General features: G+C 41.1%; 1 protein-coding gene across 1 annotated transcript; it reads left to right on the top strand.

Annotated features, from left to right (window-relative positions):
- Positions 1–11,039: 11,039 nt before the first annotated feature.
- Positions 11,040–18,295, top strand: LOC148335468 (microtubule-associated protein 1 light chain 3 beta). The gene is made up of 4 exons (XM_088298850.1): positions 11,040–11,322; positions 14,954–15,009; positions 16,348–16,454; positions 17,089–18,295. The coding sequence occupies exons 1-4, from the start codon at positions 11,283–11,285 to the stop codon at positions 17,264–17,266; spliced, it is 381 nt and encodes a 126-aa protein (XP_088154976.1). The 5' UTR covers positions 11,040–11,282; the 3' UTR covers positions 17,267–18,295.
- Positions 18,296–20,193: the final 1,898 nt, after the last annotated feature.

The following is a 20,193-nucleotide window of genomic DNA, read 5'->3' as shown; positions in this document are numbered from 1 at the left end:
TCACCTCGGTTGGTGGCTATGGTTGCCTGGTAACCTATTTTTTTTTCTAATTGCTGTCGTCTTGGCAACAGCACAAGCAATGTCGTCCAGAAAAGGCCACAATCCCAAATGTTTCTACTTCGCCCCTTCTCCAAGCACATTGGGGCTAATTAAGCAGCGGTAACCTTCAAATAAATGTGACCTATACAATTTGTTGTACAGTGTGAGCTTTCATTTTAGCCCTTTATCCATCAGCAATTACAGTACAAAACATGTCAAAGACCCTTAGAAATGTCTTCAATTTGGGACCTTTAACCTTTAGCTTTACATTAGCTTTTTAAATGGATGCACATGAGCGTGGCATGACCTGGCACAGGGTGGTCATGGATATTCTATCTTTGAACCGTTGATGTAGTACACGCTCGTCTAATGTAAGAAGCTTGTTGGAACGCGTTGTACTGATTCAGCGCAGCATTGTAAGATGATGTTAATAAAATACGGTATGCTGTTTGAGCACGTCGATGTTCGGTGAACAGCAGATTGGAGGGGGGGGGCTAAAGATGTTACCTGGTCATTATTGCTGCTATTTTTACATGCCTCACTTGTCAAGAATTGAAAGAGTGAGAAAGACCAGGTGAGAGCAACACTCCAAGTCATGCGTTTGCTTTGAATTTGCGGAAGAGTGCTCAGTGCATGTTGAGGCAAGAGCAGTTAATGATATGGAGTCAAGGTGGTGACTGAAATAAAGGTCATGACAGATTTACCAGGGTAGATTTTATTATCACCCCCCAACCCCCAACACACATACACACACCTTTATACATGAAGCAGACAGGTCCCTTGATGACTGAAAAGCCACAATTTTATTAGTCTATAGATACCAGCTGTGTTTTCTTTGCTGTCCTCTATGATTCCTTCCTTTTTCACATTAGCTATCTTGATGTTTGGTTTGTTATACGGCGCAGCAGAGAATCATACTAACACAAACCAATAAAGAACTTTATGTCAGCATTCCTATGAGAGGATTAACAACATATACAAAACATATACCCATATAAAACCATCCATCCTTCCATCGTTTAATAGTGTAGCCCTTGTGGCAATTACGCAGTGTTTATTGAAAGAGGTTTTTGATGTATTTCTCTCAGGCTGTAATTTGTGGTTCTTCTAAATTTTAACAGCTAATGGCCACAGTACAGGTAAATCTGTATCGTCTAATAATATCCAAAACAAGAGCTGTATTTGTAATACAGATGTTTCTTTAAATTGACACTGAAAAAGAAGTCAAGTTTAGAGTGGTTGTAGTTGGCTGTGGTGCAGTACAATACAATACAACTTTATTTATATAACGCATTCCACAACAGCTGGAGCTGTGACAAAGCGCTTTCCATATGGTGTAATATAAATTAGCAGGAAATTAGCACACAAATTAAAAGACCAACAATAGATACCAGAAGAACAGCAGAACAGCGACAGTCTCATGTTAAAGAATAAAAATGTGTCTTCAAGCGAGTTTCAAAAGTGGACACAGAGGGGGCTTGCAGAATATTTAATGGAAGCTCATACAAGTGGTTCAGATAATGGATGAATGGATGAAAATATCGAAATCGCTCAACACCGTTATAGTAAGAGCTTTTATCGTGATAGAATTTTATTTTCCATATCGCCCAGCATTGTGTCACAAATGATGACCATTTTTGGGAGGGGCACCTTGTAAAATCTGTTTCTTATATTTACCCTTCAATGTGGCTAGATTTGAAAATATTAAAAATGTATTTGATTCCTGAATGACAAACCCAGCACTGCATAAAGAATTGCTAATAGCATCAGGACGCACATGCTGGGTCCTCATCTCAGTTCGGGCAAACATGATACTTTTTCAGAAATGATCACCCTAGAGGTCAACGTTACTTATCCTTTGTTAGAAGTGGGGGGGGTGAGTTTCTGAGCCAAAAATCCGATCCCTGTCTCTTTTTGTTCAGATATGATTGAGAGACCGACTCAAAGAAGCCCCCTATGATATATCAGATGGGTTTACTTTTTTTTCTCATTTGCCCCTTGTGGTTTGCAGCCATGCAGGAGGGGATCAGTGTTTGGCCCAGTTTTCAACACATTTGTATTAAAGGTAAACTGAATTTAGTTTGTGCTACCTAGTGTGTCTGGACAAATATTGTGTACGAAGGCACTGGTTTGTCCTCCTGTCGAAGTCTGTAGAAGACTATAATATGGTCATAGGTGTCCCGATTCGATATTTGTATCGGACATTGATCGGATTACATCAGTCTATATCCAAATTCTCCGGTATTAGTACTCATAGACAAGCCGCCCATTCCAGAATCGGCTCTTGGTTGCTTTTTAGCAACGTCTGGTTCGAGCATGTAGAGCCCACGTGATCACAACAACCACTCCTGTAAAGGAGCTGCTAAAGAAGATGTTTTGGTGTGGGAGTCACCATATATATGTAAATATTTATTTTTATTTACATTCACTTGAATGAGATTCGTAGCAGAAGCACCCTCAGTGGTCACCTGCACGGCGGTCGTGGGCCCGGATGGAGTCTTCAGGTGACTAGCTGCCGGAGGAGTCGGATGCAGGAGCGTGAGGACAAACGAGCCGTACGAGCCTATATCTTCTCTGCTGGATATTATAATCATGTGGACTTCATCGACATTGGATTACAGTACAAAGTGACGAGTTAACGAGCACTCCCGGAGGAGATACCGTGACCACTGGATTGCTACAGGGTCTGGCAAACTCATTAAGCAGCGGAGGTCATGTAAACAAATGCAGGACTACGGAGCTCAACTAGCCACACAAGTAGGCTGTTCTTTGGAACAAGAACTAGCGGGAAATCTCTATGTTAGTGACTGTTGCATTTTATTAATTACTTCGACTTGGCTGCATGCTCAGATTCTCCAAGCTTCAATGCTGTACTTGAGGCTAAAACCGTAGCACAAAGTATTGTGCACACTACAACAAATGACAACATTATTGCACCCTTAGGACCGTGGAGAGGTTAAGTGCTTCAGAAAATCGCAAAAACTGTGTGGTTGCTGTCATTATAGTCATTAATACTTGTTGGAATAACAGCCATAGCTCGTTGGAAGTGCAGCTATGGTGAGTGATATTTTAAATCATTTATTATTGCCCTTGATCATATCTTCACTTGAAAATCAGCACTCAAATAGAATGCCGCATTTATTTAAAAATAGAAAATGTGTGTGCAGATATGTGAAATGTGCATTGTTGAAAGGTCACTCTCTGTCACTGTAAATAATTCTGTCAGTGCTTTATTCTTTGAAGAATTAATATTAAATATACAGTAAAAGACTCTCATGCGCAGATCTGCTGCAATATTCCTGATACAATTTAAAAAATAGGGAAATGATCATAAATTCTTCAGGAAGTGAATTTCTGTAAGTTGACAGGTCTGTCAATGTGAATCGGTCATAAATGTTTCTAACTTTAGTGCTGGTGCATCCAAGTCAAAAAGCCTGTTTGCAAACAGTCCAAAAACAGTCTAGTCTAGAGCCCTGCTTTGATTTATTTGGTGTTTATTTCATTCACGTGCAGAACATACTTATGTTTGTGGTTAAATTCATGTAACCCAAATGTTCTGAATCAATGGGTCAAATTTTCTCATATATACCGTTGCTGACTATTGTTATTCAGTTTAATAGTATAACTTGATCAAGTCTCTTCGAACAATTCCTACCCAAAAAATGGGACACTACTCTTGGGCGTGATATTGGTATTGTATCGGAAATGACAAAAGTTGTATCAGGACACTCCTGTTCATAGGTGCGAAAGTGAGTTTGAATGTTTGTCAATATGTGTCACTCATGTGACTGAGAGGTGATCAGTTCAGAATAAACACATCTTCTCTATCTGAGCCAATTTAGATAGTAGCCTCATGATGTGGTAGAAATTGTCAAATCCAGTTAACTAAGTTCACAGCAGAAAACACAGGCCAGTCCTAATAATTAATCATCATCTGCTTTGTGAGCGGTCAGGATGGACGTGATGATGACTGTTGTGGATAGCAGAACATTCAGTGCTTTTAAATATCGTTAAATTGATTTTCATTTTTTATGGACACTGAGCAGCATTCATCTCTTTGGTCAATTTGACGAGGAAGAAAATACAAAGTGTTCCCTCGCTACTTCGGGGTTCAGTTAATGTGGCCTCACTCTATCGCGGGATTTTCGTTTGTGACTACAACTTCATCTACTGCGGGTTCACCTCGATATTTTGCTGATTTTGTTGGTATTTTTTTCTAAGTCAGACGATTTAAAAAAAAAATAGCTTTTTGTTGGGGGGGGGGGGTAAAAACCATCATGATGGACATGAGAGCTCCTTTCCCCAAAATCCCCGTTCCCTCATTGTGCGTGGGTTTGGAAATACCCCTCCAAGTGCACTGCTTTACTCAGACCGTTTGGAAACTCAGAACGTTGTTCAAATATGCCCTTCGGTTATTTAGAGTGCCCCAAAAACGGAGTTCCGGAGCCCAGTGCATCAGGCAGTAAAAGGAAAGTAAACAGATGAAGGACGAGCAGCTGATTATAGGCTGCGTTCAGAAATTGTGAGGGGATAGCGCTTGCCTCGAGAAGCACACGAGGACGACGAAACATCTACTTAATAACTACCTTAAAGTTTCTCTTGTTCGTTTCAAATGGCTTACCACAACCAGAATCCCACGTCACATTGTAGCCAAAAGTACAATCCTGGTGGGTGAATGCGCCTTCTGGCGCTGTAAACTGATGTTGTGGAAACGGAAGCAAGTTGCCATGACGACCGTTCATGTGAAAAGTTGCATTTATTTCGTGTATAAAAGGTTTAGAGGGGGGCGGGTCTGGATGTGACGTTCATCGTAATGGCTAAATAAAAGCGAGGCAGAAATAAAAAGTTCACCTCTACTTCTTGGAAATTCACCTTTCGCGTTGGATCATGGAACGTATCACCCGCAGTCGCGAGTCTTGGTTTCTTTCCTCAATGGGAAAAAATCTCTATGCAGAGTTTGCATGTTTTCCCTCTGCTTTTAGCGAACATGAAATTTCTCTGGGTACTCTGGTTTCCTGCCACATTCCTAAAACACACATAATTAAGGACTATATATTATTTTATCATGACTACGATCAAATTACCTCGACACTGTAGATAATTGGTTGGTGTCTATGCGCTCTGTGATTGGCTGGAACCTATTCCAGAGTGGAAGCCACCTCTAACCCAGTCAACCAAGAAGGCTCTAATATTGCCTTTATTAGTCCCACAATGGGGAAATTCGAGATTCGAACCCAGGCCTCCTGGGGAGACTGGGTCCTGAACGCGGCGCCTTAGACCACTCGGCCATCCTGTCAAATAAAAGTCAAATCATAGGGTGTCAGTGATGGCTCGCACATTCATGTCCTGACAATTCAATCATTCAGTCATTTCTACCAATTACACATTGTTGCTCCCTGTAACACCGTACATAACACTCGTGTCAACATTTCATATGAGTGGGAGTAACACTTCCAGCCTTCTGTACTGCTGATTGAGAAAACGGGTGCATTCGGTGAGTCTCCCGGTGAGTGCTGTGAAATCACAGCACTGCCCCCAACTAATGAGATCAGGGTGACGGCTGGAGCACACGGGGGGAAGAGGGCACACACCTAAATATTGACCGAAAATATTTGACAAAAGGTATCGAGTGAGGGCAACTCCCACCTCACATGCACGCACACACACGCGTGCACGTACACACTCGCACACAAACGTGCGCACACACGAACATACACACACTCACAGGCAAAAACATACACCGTAGCAGCTGGATGGTTTCCAATGGAGGCCTAAAAAATGTCATTTACACATGTATTTCCTGGCAAAAAAAAATATTGTAAAATACGGAATGGACTGGCTTCTTGAACAAAACTTCAGTTTTCTATGTGATGAGCTCGATGAAACAATCTGTAAAAATGCTGATTACTGTATTATATATATATATGTATATATATATTCTTTTGCACGTTAAAGCTTATAATAATGTTTTTGCATGTCACACAAAATGGGTGACCACAGAGACGATCGGGATGCAACAGATGATGAAAGTTCTCCCCCAGGTGGACAAAATGCGAACTGCTTTATCTTCTTTTCCAACAAGGTGGACAAAATGCGAACTGCTTTATCTTCTATTCCAACAATGTGATTTTTTTTACTACATCCTTCATATGTAGCCTTTTAAAAGCACATATTAAACTGTTCATAAAATAATTAATTTTTTAATGTATTATAGGTACATTATTCCATTAGTGTATTGTTATTATTATCATCACATTTTGTTTATAAGGGTGCGTATTTGTGGGACCTTTGGAGGGGCATGCACTTAAAGTTAAAGGTGATAGCATCTTAAAGAAGCGTACTTTACTAGAGTGCAGAATTCAGAGTACTATGGATACAGCTGTCATACAAATGTCATACAAATGATGTGTTAATGACTCGTGTGTTACTCTTTCACATCCATCCATCTATCCATCCATTCTCTGTACCGCTTCTCCTCACGAGGGTCGCGGGGGGTGCTGGAGCCTATCCCAGGTATCTTATCTTCGGGCAGTAGGCGGGAGACACCCTGAACTGGTTTCCAGCCAATCGCAGGCCACATGAAGATGAGGCTCCAGCGCCCCCCGCGACCCTAGTGAGGAGAAGCGGAATAGATGATGGATGCATGGATATATATATCAATTTAGAATTTTTTTTTCCCAATGTTGTGTTTTGTGAGAACCCACCAGCAGGAAGCCCCCAGGAGGACCAAGGACACGCTAGAGAGACTGTCCCCATGCTGGCGTGGGAATGCCTGGGAATCCCTCCGGAAGAGTTGGAAGATATGGCAGGGGAGAGGGAAGTCTGGGCTTCTCTGCTAAAATACCTGCCTCTGTGACCCGAACCCAGATAAGCGGTAGATAATGGATGCATGGATAGATGGCCAGAGTGACACTTGCTCAGATGATCATTTGCAACAGATGGAGAGGAGGAGAAGTGTCAAGAATAAAATTGTTTACTTTTGATAAAAGGAAAGAGGTGGAACACACTAATGACATGGCAGCTTGTCTCACACCTCTTGAAAACAATTATGTGCAAGTTCTTCATCAGAGTGGAATTCAGGGTGAAATATCAAAAACGACTGGTGCCTGTGCTCCTAAAACAATTGGTTGGGATGCACCGTCCAGACACCTGCGAGGGTTGTGTGGGACGGCCTGCGCCCTGCCTGTGCCCAGTGCGGTGACACGAGTGATCCCTGAGGGGCGTCCCGGGGAGAATTGTCCTTTCTCTGTAAAGGGCAGGACGCCCTGAAAAGAGGGTCCTGGAAAGCGTTGCGGTTCCGGCGGCGCCCAGTGAGCTCCCACCTGCCCTTGAAAATCAGGGGGAGAGGGTGGAAATCTTGCTTCAGGCCGTACCCATATTGACTAAAGATCTCCAAGGTGAACAGCCTTTGGCATGTTAGAGCAAGGAATGTGGCAAGTCAGATCCGTAGCTGTGGGACAAGGATTGCTGAGGGAGCAGCCAGCCCGCCACTGCATCTATAAGTTGGTCGCTCCTCGCTTCGTTTATACACTATGTTCCAAATTTTTATGCAAAGTACATTTTACTCAAATTTTCATGAATAATTAAGGCAAATGTCAGTCACTATAATTTCCAAGTGAGCAGCCATGAGAGTTTATTTCAAATTTCATTGAACAAATCTCGAAATAATAACAGTTTTTTACAATGAATAAATGCAATAAATAACTCTAAATCCACTGTTCCAAATTATTAAGCACAACCGCATTTCAAGATTTTATTTTATTAGCTATAAAGAATGGACTGGGCATGGTGGATGGGCGAAGCCTCCAGTACACACCTGCTTGTCATCCCGATCAGCTGGGTTTAAACATGCTGGAGAAGTGGAAGTTAGTCACCAGAATATTGTTGCTGCTTGCCTGTTTTTTGTTAGTCAATCGTGTGCGTCTGTCATGTAACTTAGTCTCATGTAAGTAAATTCTGGTTTTAGTATTTCCTGTTTTTGCTACATTTGTTTGTCCTCTCTTGTGAAGTTAGGACTTATTTTTGTTTTGTTTTTAGTCACCAGTCTGTCTCCCTGCGCTTCCATTACGTTCATTACATCCGTTTTGTCACTTGTTCCGGCGTCTGACTTCCACTCTGCCCATCCACTTGCGTTAGTTTTGTATTTGCATCAGCATTATGCTGATATAGTTATTGTTTTGGTTACTTTGCATTTATTCATTGCTCACATTCTCGTGCTCTCTTGTTTGAATAAAGTTCTGTATTTGCTCACAATTGTTTTTGGCTCTGCTTTGGGGTTCGAAATTCTGTGGACACGATCGTGACAGCCAGAGATGCTGCTTAGATCTAAACTCTCAGCCTCCCTCATAGATCTTTTGCGTGATGATGCTCGAGGTTCTCAATAGGGTTGAAGTCAGGGGAAGATGGTGACCACACCATCAGTTTCTCTTCTTGTCTGCCCATAGCAGCCAGTGACTCAGTGGTGTTCTTTGCAGCCTGAGAGAGCATTGTCATGCATGGGAAAAAAAAATTCTCGGAAGGTAAGGTTCTTTTTCTACAATATTTTTTTTGTACCCTCCAGTCGCATGGAATAACAATCAGGGTATGAAAACATTGGATATTTCCAAAAAAACATGCATGATCATCGAACTGAAAAGAAATATGTTAATTGTGAGCACAGGCAAGTTTGTGCAGATAAAGGCAAAATAAGAAAGGTTTCTGCCAGACAACTTTATCGGATCAAGAGGGAAACTGCAGCTAATGGGCATTTGAAGCCGCTAGTTCCTCTGGAGTGCCACGGACTTCAAGATCCTCAAGAAGTTTGCAAGGCTGCTTCAAGGTAATATTCTTCCATCCCTAAAGCAGAAATAGTTGCAGTGCGCTCAGGAATACATAAAGACTCATTTTCAAACTGTTTTGTTTACAGATGAGTGAAATGCAACAGTTGATGGCCTTGATGGCCGGAGCAGCAAAGTTAGTGAATGGCCACAATATCCCAACAAGCCTGAAGATGACAGAAAGTGGGTGGGGGTGTCATATTTTGGGTCGGAGTGGTGGGGAGAGCGCTGCTAGGTCCCCGAGGGTGTGAAAAGGACCTCTGCAAAGTATGTATACTTTCTAACTGACCACTTTCTTCTATTGTACAAAAAGAACAACCTTAAAGTTCGTCAAAAATAATTTTCATGCATGACAATGCCCCATCTCATGCTGCAAAGAACACCAGAGTCACTGGCAGCTATGGGCATAAGAGAAGAGAAACTCATGGTGTGGCCACTAGCTTCTCCTGACTTCAACCGGTTGCCTCCTGACAATTAACAAAAGATTAGCGAAGCTAAATGCCCAAAATATATCCAGTCAGGGTTCCTGTGCGCATTCATGCTCTTGTCCACTTCAGCGGGTGTAATGCTGCTGTTGTTCTGCGAATACCTGGTGACACCAAGCCAGACCAGCACAAAAACACAACAAAACCATGCTGGTCTATGCTGGTTCTTTTCCAGCAGGGCTAATTGGGAAAAAAGTAATTTCACCTCAAGGAGGTGCTCAAGAGATACGTGGAGAAGAGATCTGCACTGTATGTTTGATTTTATGGAGGTGATCACATGAACTCACGTTTGATGTCAATCAATCAAAACTACTGTGCAGAACGCTTTTATACTTTCACAGGTTGAAGTGGACATGAGTAGTAATGTGCATTTCGTTTGGTGGCGATCGGTCGCCATTTTAGTCAACAGAACTGACAACGCAAGCAATATTACCATGCTTGCTGTGACGTTGACAGCTTAGACGGAAAGAATAACAAGCCTAGCTCCAAAAGCCCATGTGCCAATTAGTTGTAAATCTCATTGCAATAATATATGAAATCACATCAGTCAGTCTTGTAGGGGGGCATTTTAGTATTGGTGTTGTCATTTTTACATGCAAACCTTTTATATAAGTGCCAATGTTAAACGCATGCAAGTGTCCCTTTAACGTTACTAGTTATAATATGGTAAAAGGAATTGAATTTTTTTTTTAAAGTGTCGAAATCATCGTTAATTAAATGGATCCCAGATTTAAACAAAAAAAGGAACTTAAAAGTAACTTAAACTTGAGTAACTCATTACTAACCCTACAACTTGTCCAACATTGACAAGCAATAGGCGAATAGTTCAACCCAAGGATCGCGACCTCATTTGAATAACATTTCCTTCTGCATTGTATCACCAAAACTCCCAAAATCATAAATAAATAAAAACGGATCTAAAGAAATGGAATTGAAAACATTTTAAATATTTTATGGAAATAATGAGTCGTCTCACGACCCATAAGGTTATGGGTTTGATAACAGGTTCTTGTGACCATGTCATAGTGTCCTTGAGCAAGATATTGACCCACCAGTTGCTCCTGATGCTGAAGGCAAAGTAGGTGAATATGAATTAGTGAGAAGCGCTTTCGGTACCTTAACGCGTGGAAAAGTGTCATACAAGTGAAAGATCAGAGACCATAAAATATATAATACAAAATAAAAGTAAAAAATGAATGCAAAAAAATAAAATAAAAAATTGCAAAAATAAATGTAGGAATAATTAAATAAATTCAGTCCTCCATAGAGTTGGTGAGCAGGCTGCACAACCCATGCAGGTCTATGCTGGTTCTTTTTAGCAGGGCTAAGTGGGAAAAAAAGTCATTTCACTTCAAGGAGGTGCTGGAGAGATACGTGGTCTTTTAAGGTTTAAAAAATATATAATAAAAATTAGGAATCAATTTTACTGTAGCTGGAGTCACAATTTGTCTCAATACAACTCTAATTTACCTCCCAAAAAAGTTTTGTGTGTGCATTAATTGAAATTTCAAGGGAATAACAGAAAATGTCCTCCAATAATTAATTAATAGTGAAGGTGGATCAAACTGACGAACTGGTTTGCCAGTAACTATTATATTACAATTCAAAGAAAAAAAATGATAAAAAAACGTACGTACCCCATAGCACTTGTGTTGCTCCACATTGGAGAAGCTGAGCTGGAGGCAACAGAGGGTGGTGCGTGACGTCACGGGTCAGCTGACGGGTTTGTTTTGCTTGCTTTTGGGAGCTCGTCATGATAAAAACACAGAGGTAGGAAGCGAGCACGTCGAAACGCATCGGGTAACGTCAACAGCTCCTCACTGCCATTACTGCACAGCTCCACGCGACGCTTGTCACGGACCGTGTCGTCAACAGCAGCTCTTTTGTTTGCTAACACCGCCATTACCTCCGTTGTCTACCGGGACGACGACTTTGACGCAGTATGCCTTCAGAAAAATCCTTCAAACAAAGAAGAACATTCGGTAGGTAGCTTCCCCCCCCCCAACACACACACACATTTTCTTATAGAGAGCCACTCATTGTTTTCTATATGTTATGTATGTTTGTTCCCGTGTCTGGCGAGTAAGAAAACCAAAATGCGTTGAGTTTAGCTTTCATTTCGGCCACTTTAGAGTCAAACTGCGTCAAACACAAGTAGGGGCAGATGGAGGTTTCTTGACTGGAAGGCCTTACTGTCTAGTTACTTGTTATATAAAACATACGACCCAATTGACACGTACAAAGACATCTCTCTGTGTGGAATTCCGTTTCTGGTCGAGGTTGTGTTCTTCCATTGCTGTGTTTTGTGAGGAGGTGATATGAAAACAAGTGGTGTCGAATCAGCGCACAGGAGTGAGCTGCAGGATTGGGGGATGGGACACTTTCGGGAGGAGCAAGAAGTGTCCGACAAAAACACATGCAACTCTTGCTTAAAGTTCCCTTTTCTATTTGCGTTTTCTTAAAATTCCATTTTCTATTTATATAGCATAGATGCTACGCAGCCCTTGTAAGTGGGCTATTTGTACTTGACAGTGTCCGTTTAACTCTCTTTGATGGTAATATAACCGACTCCCAGTTGAATGTCACGTTTATTTGTCTGGTATCGCTAGGAAAGCACGTGATGCGATTGGAGCAGCAATATGGTCAACATGTGGTCCTCCCGTCTACCACCTGCTCAATGATGTACCGTCACAACTAGCTTCTATTTCTGCGACAGCACTTGTAATCACTCAAATACTGTTTATTGTCAACATTTCCAATGACATTTGTATATAATTCTGGTACAGTGAACCCCCACATATTTGAGGGGTGCCAAATAAAAGTAGCACTTTGGCATCTTGGGGTCAGTCGACTTGTGTTGCAGGGAATTGAGGAGCAAATAGTGTCTGTGTATCAAGGAAGCATGTTGAAATTAGTTGAGGAGTGTCATTTGCCTATATATCATCAATCCAAAACCTGTTGGCGGTCGTTGTCCATTCCCCATTCCCTGCATATAGAGGGTGACACGTTCTATATTGTTTGTTTTTAACTATCAATGATCGCATAATAATATTTTTTTCCAAGCTGTTACTGTTGTACTTGAGAGAGCACAAAAAAGAAGGCAGCCTGTTGATGTTGGACTTTTCTAGAAAGATAAGTTAAGCTTTTTGTTTCATTTTAAATGAGGTCATGAAATCAGTTCCTTTGCTCAATTATATCAGAAAAGAAAGTATTTTAAGGGGTGTTAAAGTAAAAAAAAAAAGGTAATAAATACATTTTATTTCATGATACTGAAATCATTCAATAAATCAAAAAAATCTATTTAATAAAATAATTTGAATTTGGCCCAATCCATTACATAATAAATCGATTTAAATCAGAGAAGTTTGAAATATGTTTTTGTTACTGTAACTCTTCATACCACAGTCGAAGAACGTACATAGCCCATGCGCCACATAATATGAATTTTATTTAAATTAAAATGGCCCCTTCTGGTTGGAAGAAAATACTTGACATGGTGTCGGTTTCTACGGAACTGTGTTATAAAATGTTGTTCCTTGTTTGAAAGAGTAAAGTCAGCAGTATCACAAATTCCATTCTTAGGAAAAAAAAGAAATATAATGGAAAACCCATGCTCCCACCCCACTTTCTTCAGACAAACATGTGAGTTCTCAGGTCCAGGGCTTCCTTCTTGTTTGTCACGTAATGTCCACTGAAAAGTGATGACTCGGACGTGTCATGAGAGACAAACATCCACAGAGCTTCCCTGTTCCTGCGCAGTGAACTTAACCTAATTGAGATGTTATCACAGGACGCTGTCCCACATTTCCCAGTAAGATAAACACATAGTTTCAGCGTGAAAATTAGATTTGAACACCACGTTTTACTGTCACAACAGTGTCATGCCTTTAAATCAGCAGTTGTCATGACTCTTAATGAGCCATTCGTCTATCAAACCAAAACCAGGTGATCGTTGTGGTTGCATTTGTTGTGATTCGGGCCACAAAAGGCTAGCATTGTTGTCGTCGTAGGTTCAAAGTGCACAAAGCGTTATGCATGAAGTTGAACCCATTGGGGGAGGGGCATTTTCTCGACTGATTAAATCAATATAAATTATGTAAAAATGTCTTCCTGCCGGGGTTTTGTTTTTCTGAAAGGACACATAATGAACCTTCATGAGCTGTACCAGTTATTTTTGGTGGAAAATTAGTATTAATTTCTGCCCTCAACTATGATGCATCCTTTGGTACAACTTGCTTATGCGATGAATGGATTATGGCTAACCCCAGTGTGCTTGCTCTGGGTTTTGCTCGTTAAAGCAGCTCATTTACTAAAATGTCCACTTGGTCTTTTTTGTTTGATATCCCACTTTATGACAATATTGTAAGATCTTTTCTTGATTAACAAAATACTGTGTTTGACAATAACGGTGGCCCGATGGCCATGTGACTTTGTCAGGTTGCCTAAAGTTGTCATACATAGTTGCTAGTAATTATTTTTACATGCCTGAGTTTACATGCATGCCCGCTTACACCCGTGTGGATGGACTAACTGTATAGATTTTTGAAACCATATTAAATTGACAGGAGTGCAATATGAGCTATTTGCCCAACGCCAGCAATTTACAGGCCAGTGCTGGTGCAGATGATGAGTTCTGTTTGACGTCGCAAGTTCACGTGGGTCAAGCGTACGGCGTGTGTCGGCCGTTCCTCTTATGCCTTCCTCTTGGCTTCCTACAAAAATGGCCTTTATTGCCAAACAACACGCAACAACAAACAAACAAGAGCAGGATGACGAAATTAGCAAAATCAAACAAAATAAGATTGGCGTCAGCCAAAGCATGACGCTGCATTGAATACGGCCCACCAAGGTGTATTAATGGTGTTAATGACTGCCACATTGAATAATAATAGAAGTTCATAATAGGGAATATTTGATACTTTTCATACGTTCTATTGTTTTATATAATGTTATAGATATCTTTTCCGGCCAAATGATTTTGTTATGGAGGTTTTTCTTTTATCCTCTGTATTCTTTTTGCTCATTTCACCCTCCACCAATCCAAGCATATTTTAGTGACAAAATGGCTATGTGCCTTTAAGAGGCTGGTGTGAGTTGATGAGTCTGTGTGTGAGGGTCCTGGTGTGAGCTGTGGTGCATAACAGTTCAAAGAGTTCAGTGTGTTTGTGTTTTCCACTTATCCTTGCACTCGATAAATGGCTGTAAAGTGCTTTGCATAATGACACCATAACTTCCAAGTCTTGTAATGCCCTCACATGTGAACAAGGAGAACAATCACTGATGCACTTTTTTTTTTAAGTGAATTGGGATCCTTACAACCAAAGACTCGGACTCAAGTGCCAAAAAAGTGATCAAACATCCTTAAAATATAATATAAAAATCATATAAAATGTAATGTTCAGCAGCAGGTGGACTTTTTTTCCTGAAACGTCATAGCTATAAATGTCAAGACATGGTAAACTCGGTATTGCGTAAGATGTGTTGGTACGACCATGTCGACCTAGCACACACTTGAACTTAGACCTCATTTTGTTTTTAAGCAACCTGAGAAAAGCGCAATGTGTCTGCTCAGTCCCACCAACTGACAGTATGTGTGCTTTTGTGTCCTTGCAGATCAGCGAGTAGAAGATGTCCGACTGATCCGGGAGCAGCATCCCAACAAGATACCCGTGAGTGTTCTTTCCTGAAGGCTCCTTCACTTATGTACATCTAGCTAGCCAGTGTGTTGACATGTAGAACATTCATGCTGTAAATTAATACACATGAACAGCATAAGTAGAGTTCTTTTTGGACGAAGCAGAGGGAATGTTAATAAAAGCGGGACTGCCGAGCTTAATGGCTAATATGGCTAGCCACTCCAAGGCCCGATCCATAACACACAAAACCGGTGAACTGGAACGGCAACTAGCAGAAAATTGCTATATGCGGGGCTTTAGCATTTTTTATTAATCACTGAAACCTTCAGTGCAACTGTAGTTAACGAACTGCCGCACAAAGTTAACTGTCATCACCAGATTATGATGTCCAATAATGCGCAGACTAACGAGGTTAAGTAATTCAGAAAATGGATGGAAAACAAAACGCTCGAATGCTGCACAGTATCGTTACTGTCATAAGAGTAATTCATTGTTACTGTTGGATTGAACCAACAATGTGAATAGAGCACCCAATAGCAAGCGGAGTCCGATGGCATTAAGAAAGGATTTATTTCAGAGTGGATCAAGGGTAGGCAATGGGCCGGGAATCCTGTTGACAGGCGGGTGGAGTCTGAGAGTCCATCCAAAGTCCAGAGAGTGAAGCCTGCAGTGAGACTGGGCTTGGGCGGGCAGGCAGGAAGCTTCGGGGAGGCACACGAGAAGGACAAAGAAAAACGAGACAGATTAGCACAACTATGGCAAAATACCGAGCAGATCAACTTTGTAGGTCAGAGGTCTAGGCCATAGTACCGCAATCGTGGCGGGATAATCTGGTGCCCGAGGGAGCCGCCCAAGCCCTGTAGGGAAAACCAGCGGCTCCAAAACAGGTTACAAACTGAGGACCACCACAATTAATACTTGTTTGAATACAAAACAGCCACAGCTCTTTGAAGTGTAGCTATGGTGAGTGATATTTTCAAAATGTGCATTTTATTCTATTTTGGTCCTTGAAAATATCTCAAATAAAACACCAAAGATGACCCTACTCTGGATTTTTTTTTAACGTGTGTAAAATGCATAGTGAATCTCTTCCAGTTCTTTCAAAACTCGAGTGTACTTTTACTGCTTTGTTTTTGGTTGATGCAGAAATCCAGGCTGTGACTCCAGCTGTAACGACACAGCTGGCGGGCCACCGATTTCCTGACTAGGATGTACAAATCTGTCAGTGCTTTTTCTGCCCCAAAGATTCAACCGGTCCAATAATATGCAAATGAGAACACATCTTGTTCAGCGCTAAACTGATGACGGCAATTATTTATTGTGACAGTCTTTGAATGAAACTGCATTAAGTACCGTGTGTGTGTCCTAAAGGTGATCATCGAGAGGTACAAAGGAGAAAAACAGCTCCCAATCCTGGACAAGACAAAGTTCTTAGTGCCCGACCATGTCAACATGAGTGAACTCATCAAGATTATCAGGTGCGATAGTTCAAGACATTTTCTTCCTTTCCTCTTCTTTTTTGTCTCCTCTGATCATAATTAACAATGCTTCGCGTGAAGTCATGGGGGGGGGGGCTGAACAATTCATCAAATTGGAATTGACATTGCAATGTAGTAGAATGTCATTTTCAAATTGCAAAGGCTGAAATTTGGGAGGGGGGAGTGATTCATTCAATCGGATAACCTTTCATTTTTACATTATATTTTAATGGTGTATTAATATTTACATGTCACTGCTTCTTCAAACATGAAAAGTTGAAGAAATTAAGACAGATTTTTTTTGCATTATTGTCATCTAATTTTTGATTTATGTTTACGTCGTAAGTTGTGGTTATTAATGCTTAAAAAGACTGCACGACAGTTTTTCTAAGTAAACAACTCTTAATTGTGGTAGAAAAATCAAATGTCTTTTATCTTAATCGGTGGTTCATTTCCCTTTGTTTTAGTGTAAGCCTAATCTTAAAAGACCCAAACATTTACTTTTTTATTGCGATACAGATGATCACATTGTTTGTGTTTGTTATAAAATACATGGGAAGAGGGCCTTTAGGAAAAAAAAAATGGCAATGACAAGAAATGGTCATTTTTTTGTTTATCTCGCTGTGACCATCAGGAGGCGCCTGCAGCTCAATTCCAACCAGGCTTTCTTCCTGCTTGTCAACGGCCACAGCATGGTGTCCGTGTCGGCCGCCATCTCGGAGGTTTACGAGCGGGAGCGCGACCAAGATGGCTTCCTCTACATGGTGTACGCCTCCCAGGAGACCTTCGGCGCTGGCCCGACTCCCCAGTGATCAGCCGTCCTCTCTTATTCCTCTTGGACAGCAATTGGACAAATATAGTTACTTTTTATTTTATTTTTTTTGCTCCTTTCCATGTTCTTTCCAGTAACTACGCTGTCTTCTCACCACGTTAGTCTTGACTGTACCAACTAAAACCCAATCCGCTAAACGTAATCGCCAAGTAGAGACTCTTCTATTCCGTGGGCTCTAGCTGCAAAGAGAGAAGATGGTTTGCGTGTCACACAGGTGCACCACAGTGAGAGTCGCAGTCTTTTCTGGGCCTTCTTTGTTCCTTATCTTATCCTGTCGGCTGTCATGGCAACGTAGCAGTTATTCCCGTGTTGTGGCTTGATGAATCTCAGACCTCCTCCCGTTCATCTTTCTGTCCATTTCAGCTAGCGATTTTACGAAAAAGTGGTGCTGCTCCACCACTTTTTATATATTTATATTTGCAATAGCAACAGAACAAAGCCAACGTTGATTTGAAGCTTTATGGAGACGAGTGCACGTCACGTAGAGAATCAACAATCATTGAGGCATTGCTTAAGTGAATGCTGTGAAAGAAGTGGATGTAGCCTCCAGGCCCGATGCAGGCGTGCCTTAAAGCAGCACAAAGGGACGACTCGACTGATGGCAAAGAGATCCCGGATTGTGTACAACTATACATTTAAAGCTTTGTGTTCATTTTGTAAATAATATCACATTCAGAGTCAATTCTACCATAAAGCAGAGAGTTCTTAAGTAGTTGTCTACTTTTGTCATTGGCAACCTGTCAGTCTCCGTAATGACATAGTGATGCGCCTCGATGCTGAGTGTTAAGCTCCACCCTTGAGTCCGACTAGTCACTTTTGGCTCCACAAGAGGCTATGTCCACTTTTTATACTGTTTTTGTTATAGATGTGTGGTGTGACCGCCCTCCCCATTTATTTTATCTGCCGTTTACGGCTTCATGTATGTCAACATTTATAGAAGATGTAAGAACAGCATTGAACGCAAACTGTAAGGACATGAACGGTTCTATTAATAAAGTTACCAAGTTGATTTTTGGTCACTACAATGAGACTGGTTCAGAAACTTGAGGGATGGGTGTATTTATTTATTTCAGTCACAAGTAATTAGATGCTTTAGTAGGGGAACCAAGAGTAAATTCAGGTCCTTTATGTGTGTTGACTTTTGGCCCACAGGGTTGATTTCTTGGTGCTGCTGTTGAAGTTTAACACAGTGTTGTCGGTAGGAGGCTTCACCCTGGTCGCCCTGTGGCTAATCTGGACCTGAGTGCTTTTTATGTTTGTTGAGGTACAGCTGCTTTTATATTGCAGTGTTTTATCATTTTGATTTAATTTAACTCTTTTTCGTCATACAGGTTTTATTCTCAATTTTTCAGTTTTGTGCTATCGGACAAGCCCAAGCCACTGTGTTTGTTGCAGAGGGCGGAGCATTAATTTGTGTGTCTTCCAGACCTGTTTCTCACACACGTTCACGCAGAGCAATAGCCATATATGTATTTATGTTGGTATTTTGTTAACAATAAAAAGAAAAAAAAAAGATTAAATATTCTTTTTTCCCCCTCATAAAGCCACCTGGGATGGAACGTGTAACATGCCAAAACACCAGTTCTATGCTACTGCATTTAATTCAAGACGGTCTACATCCACCAAAACATATCTTTGTCTCCATACTGGCAGATATTCTGCATTGTAGATTTAACTATATACGGTGCCCTCTTTAAGTAATGAACCTCCTTGTTAAGATGCGTTAAAAGCCTTCAAATAAATAAAAAAAAATTGCAGAAGCAATAGTCTCATACTGAACGTCATAGAAATGGTTGAGCAGCTACAGTACCAAGATCCACCCATGGCCACCTCAGTCTCCAGACTTCAACCAATCAATTATAACCCGCGGCATTCGTTGAAGAGGACAGAACACAGGGCGCTGGATTATTTAGAGATTGTGTGAAGAGGAATAGACGAAGATCCTTTTTGTGTATTCTCCCATCTTGTGAAACATTACAGGAGAAGATTCGATGCCGTTTCGTTGGTAAAAGGGGATTGTACAAAATACTACTTCATTGGGGTTGATAATTGTGGCACGTATCATTTGGTGTGAAATTTTCTAATGTTGGATTGTTTTTCCCCTCACTAAATGCACTTGAATTACAGAGGTATTACACTCTTTTAAATTTTAGTCCTATAATATTTAAAAAGGTGTGCCAATACAGTCCTGATCAAAATTTTAAGACCATTTGAAAAAATGCTCCAATTTGCATTTGGCACGTTTGGATCTTAGCGAGGTTTAAAGTAGCTCCTTGACCCAAATTAAGGGCCTTACTGGTGCCAACTGCAGCACAATCATCAGACGACATCTGCGGGAAAAGGGTTACAAAAACAAGAATCAAATTCAAAGAGCTCGTCTCCTTCAACGCCACAAAACCGCCTGTTTTGACTTTGCCAGGGAGCATCAAACATGGGGCATTGAAAGGTCGGAATAAATTGTCCTCTCGGATGAGAACAAATGTGACCTTGTCGGACGGTTTCCAACGTTACTGGCATGACATGGAGATCCTACCTGAGATAGTTTTCTATCTGACACAGCGGAGGGGTGGGGGGGTCTATCATGATCTGGGGTGCTTTTTCATTTATTGGGACACTGGAGCTCCAGGTGGTGTCTTCAAACGGCGGCCCATTGTGTGTAGATGTTGCAGCGGACATCCCTCATGACTAAGGGCCCTCATCTGTGTGGTAACAGCTGCTTTTTCAACAGGACAATGCTGCAGTTCAAAATGCTCACTTTTTTAAAATTAATTAAATTGAACTTTGAAAAATATCTAAATGTCGTACACAGTCCTTTAAATGTAAAATCTTGTAATCAAATGGGAAAAAAAATACCCTAGACCAGGCGTGGGCAAACTACGGCCTGGAGGCCACATGCGGCATGTTAAA

The sequence above is a fragment of the Idiotropiscis lumnitzeri genome, chromosome 6, assembly GCF_059441095.1.
Source record: "Idiotropiscis lumnitzeri isolate Australia: NSW breed Sydney's pygmy pipehorse chromosome 6, RoL_Ilum_1.0, whole genome shotgun sequence".
Lineage (NCBI taxonomy): Eukaryota > Metazoa > Chordata > Actinopteri > Syngnathiformes > Syngnathidae > Idiotropiscis > Idiotropiscis lumnitzeri.
Note: the sequence above shows the minus strand (reverse complement) of the source record. Positions and strands in the feature narration are given on the sequence as shown.

Excerpts from the sequence above, each read along its gene's own strand:
- LOC148335468 (XM_088298850.1), top strand. The coding sequence starts at position 11,283 with ATGCCTTCAGAAAAATCCTTCAAACAAAGAAGAACATTCG. Across the intron at positions 11,323-14,953 it reads CAAACAAAGAAGAACATTCG|ATCAGCGAGTAGAAGATGTC; the intron begins GTAGGTAGCTTC and ends GTGTCCTTGCAG. Across the intron at positions 15,010-16,347 it reads AGCATCCCAACAAGATACCC|GTGATCATCGAGAGGTACAA; the intron begins GTGAGTGTTCTT and ends TGTGTCCTAAAG.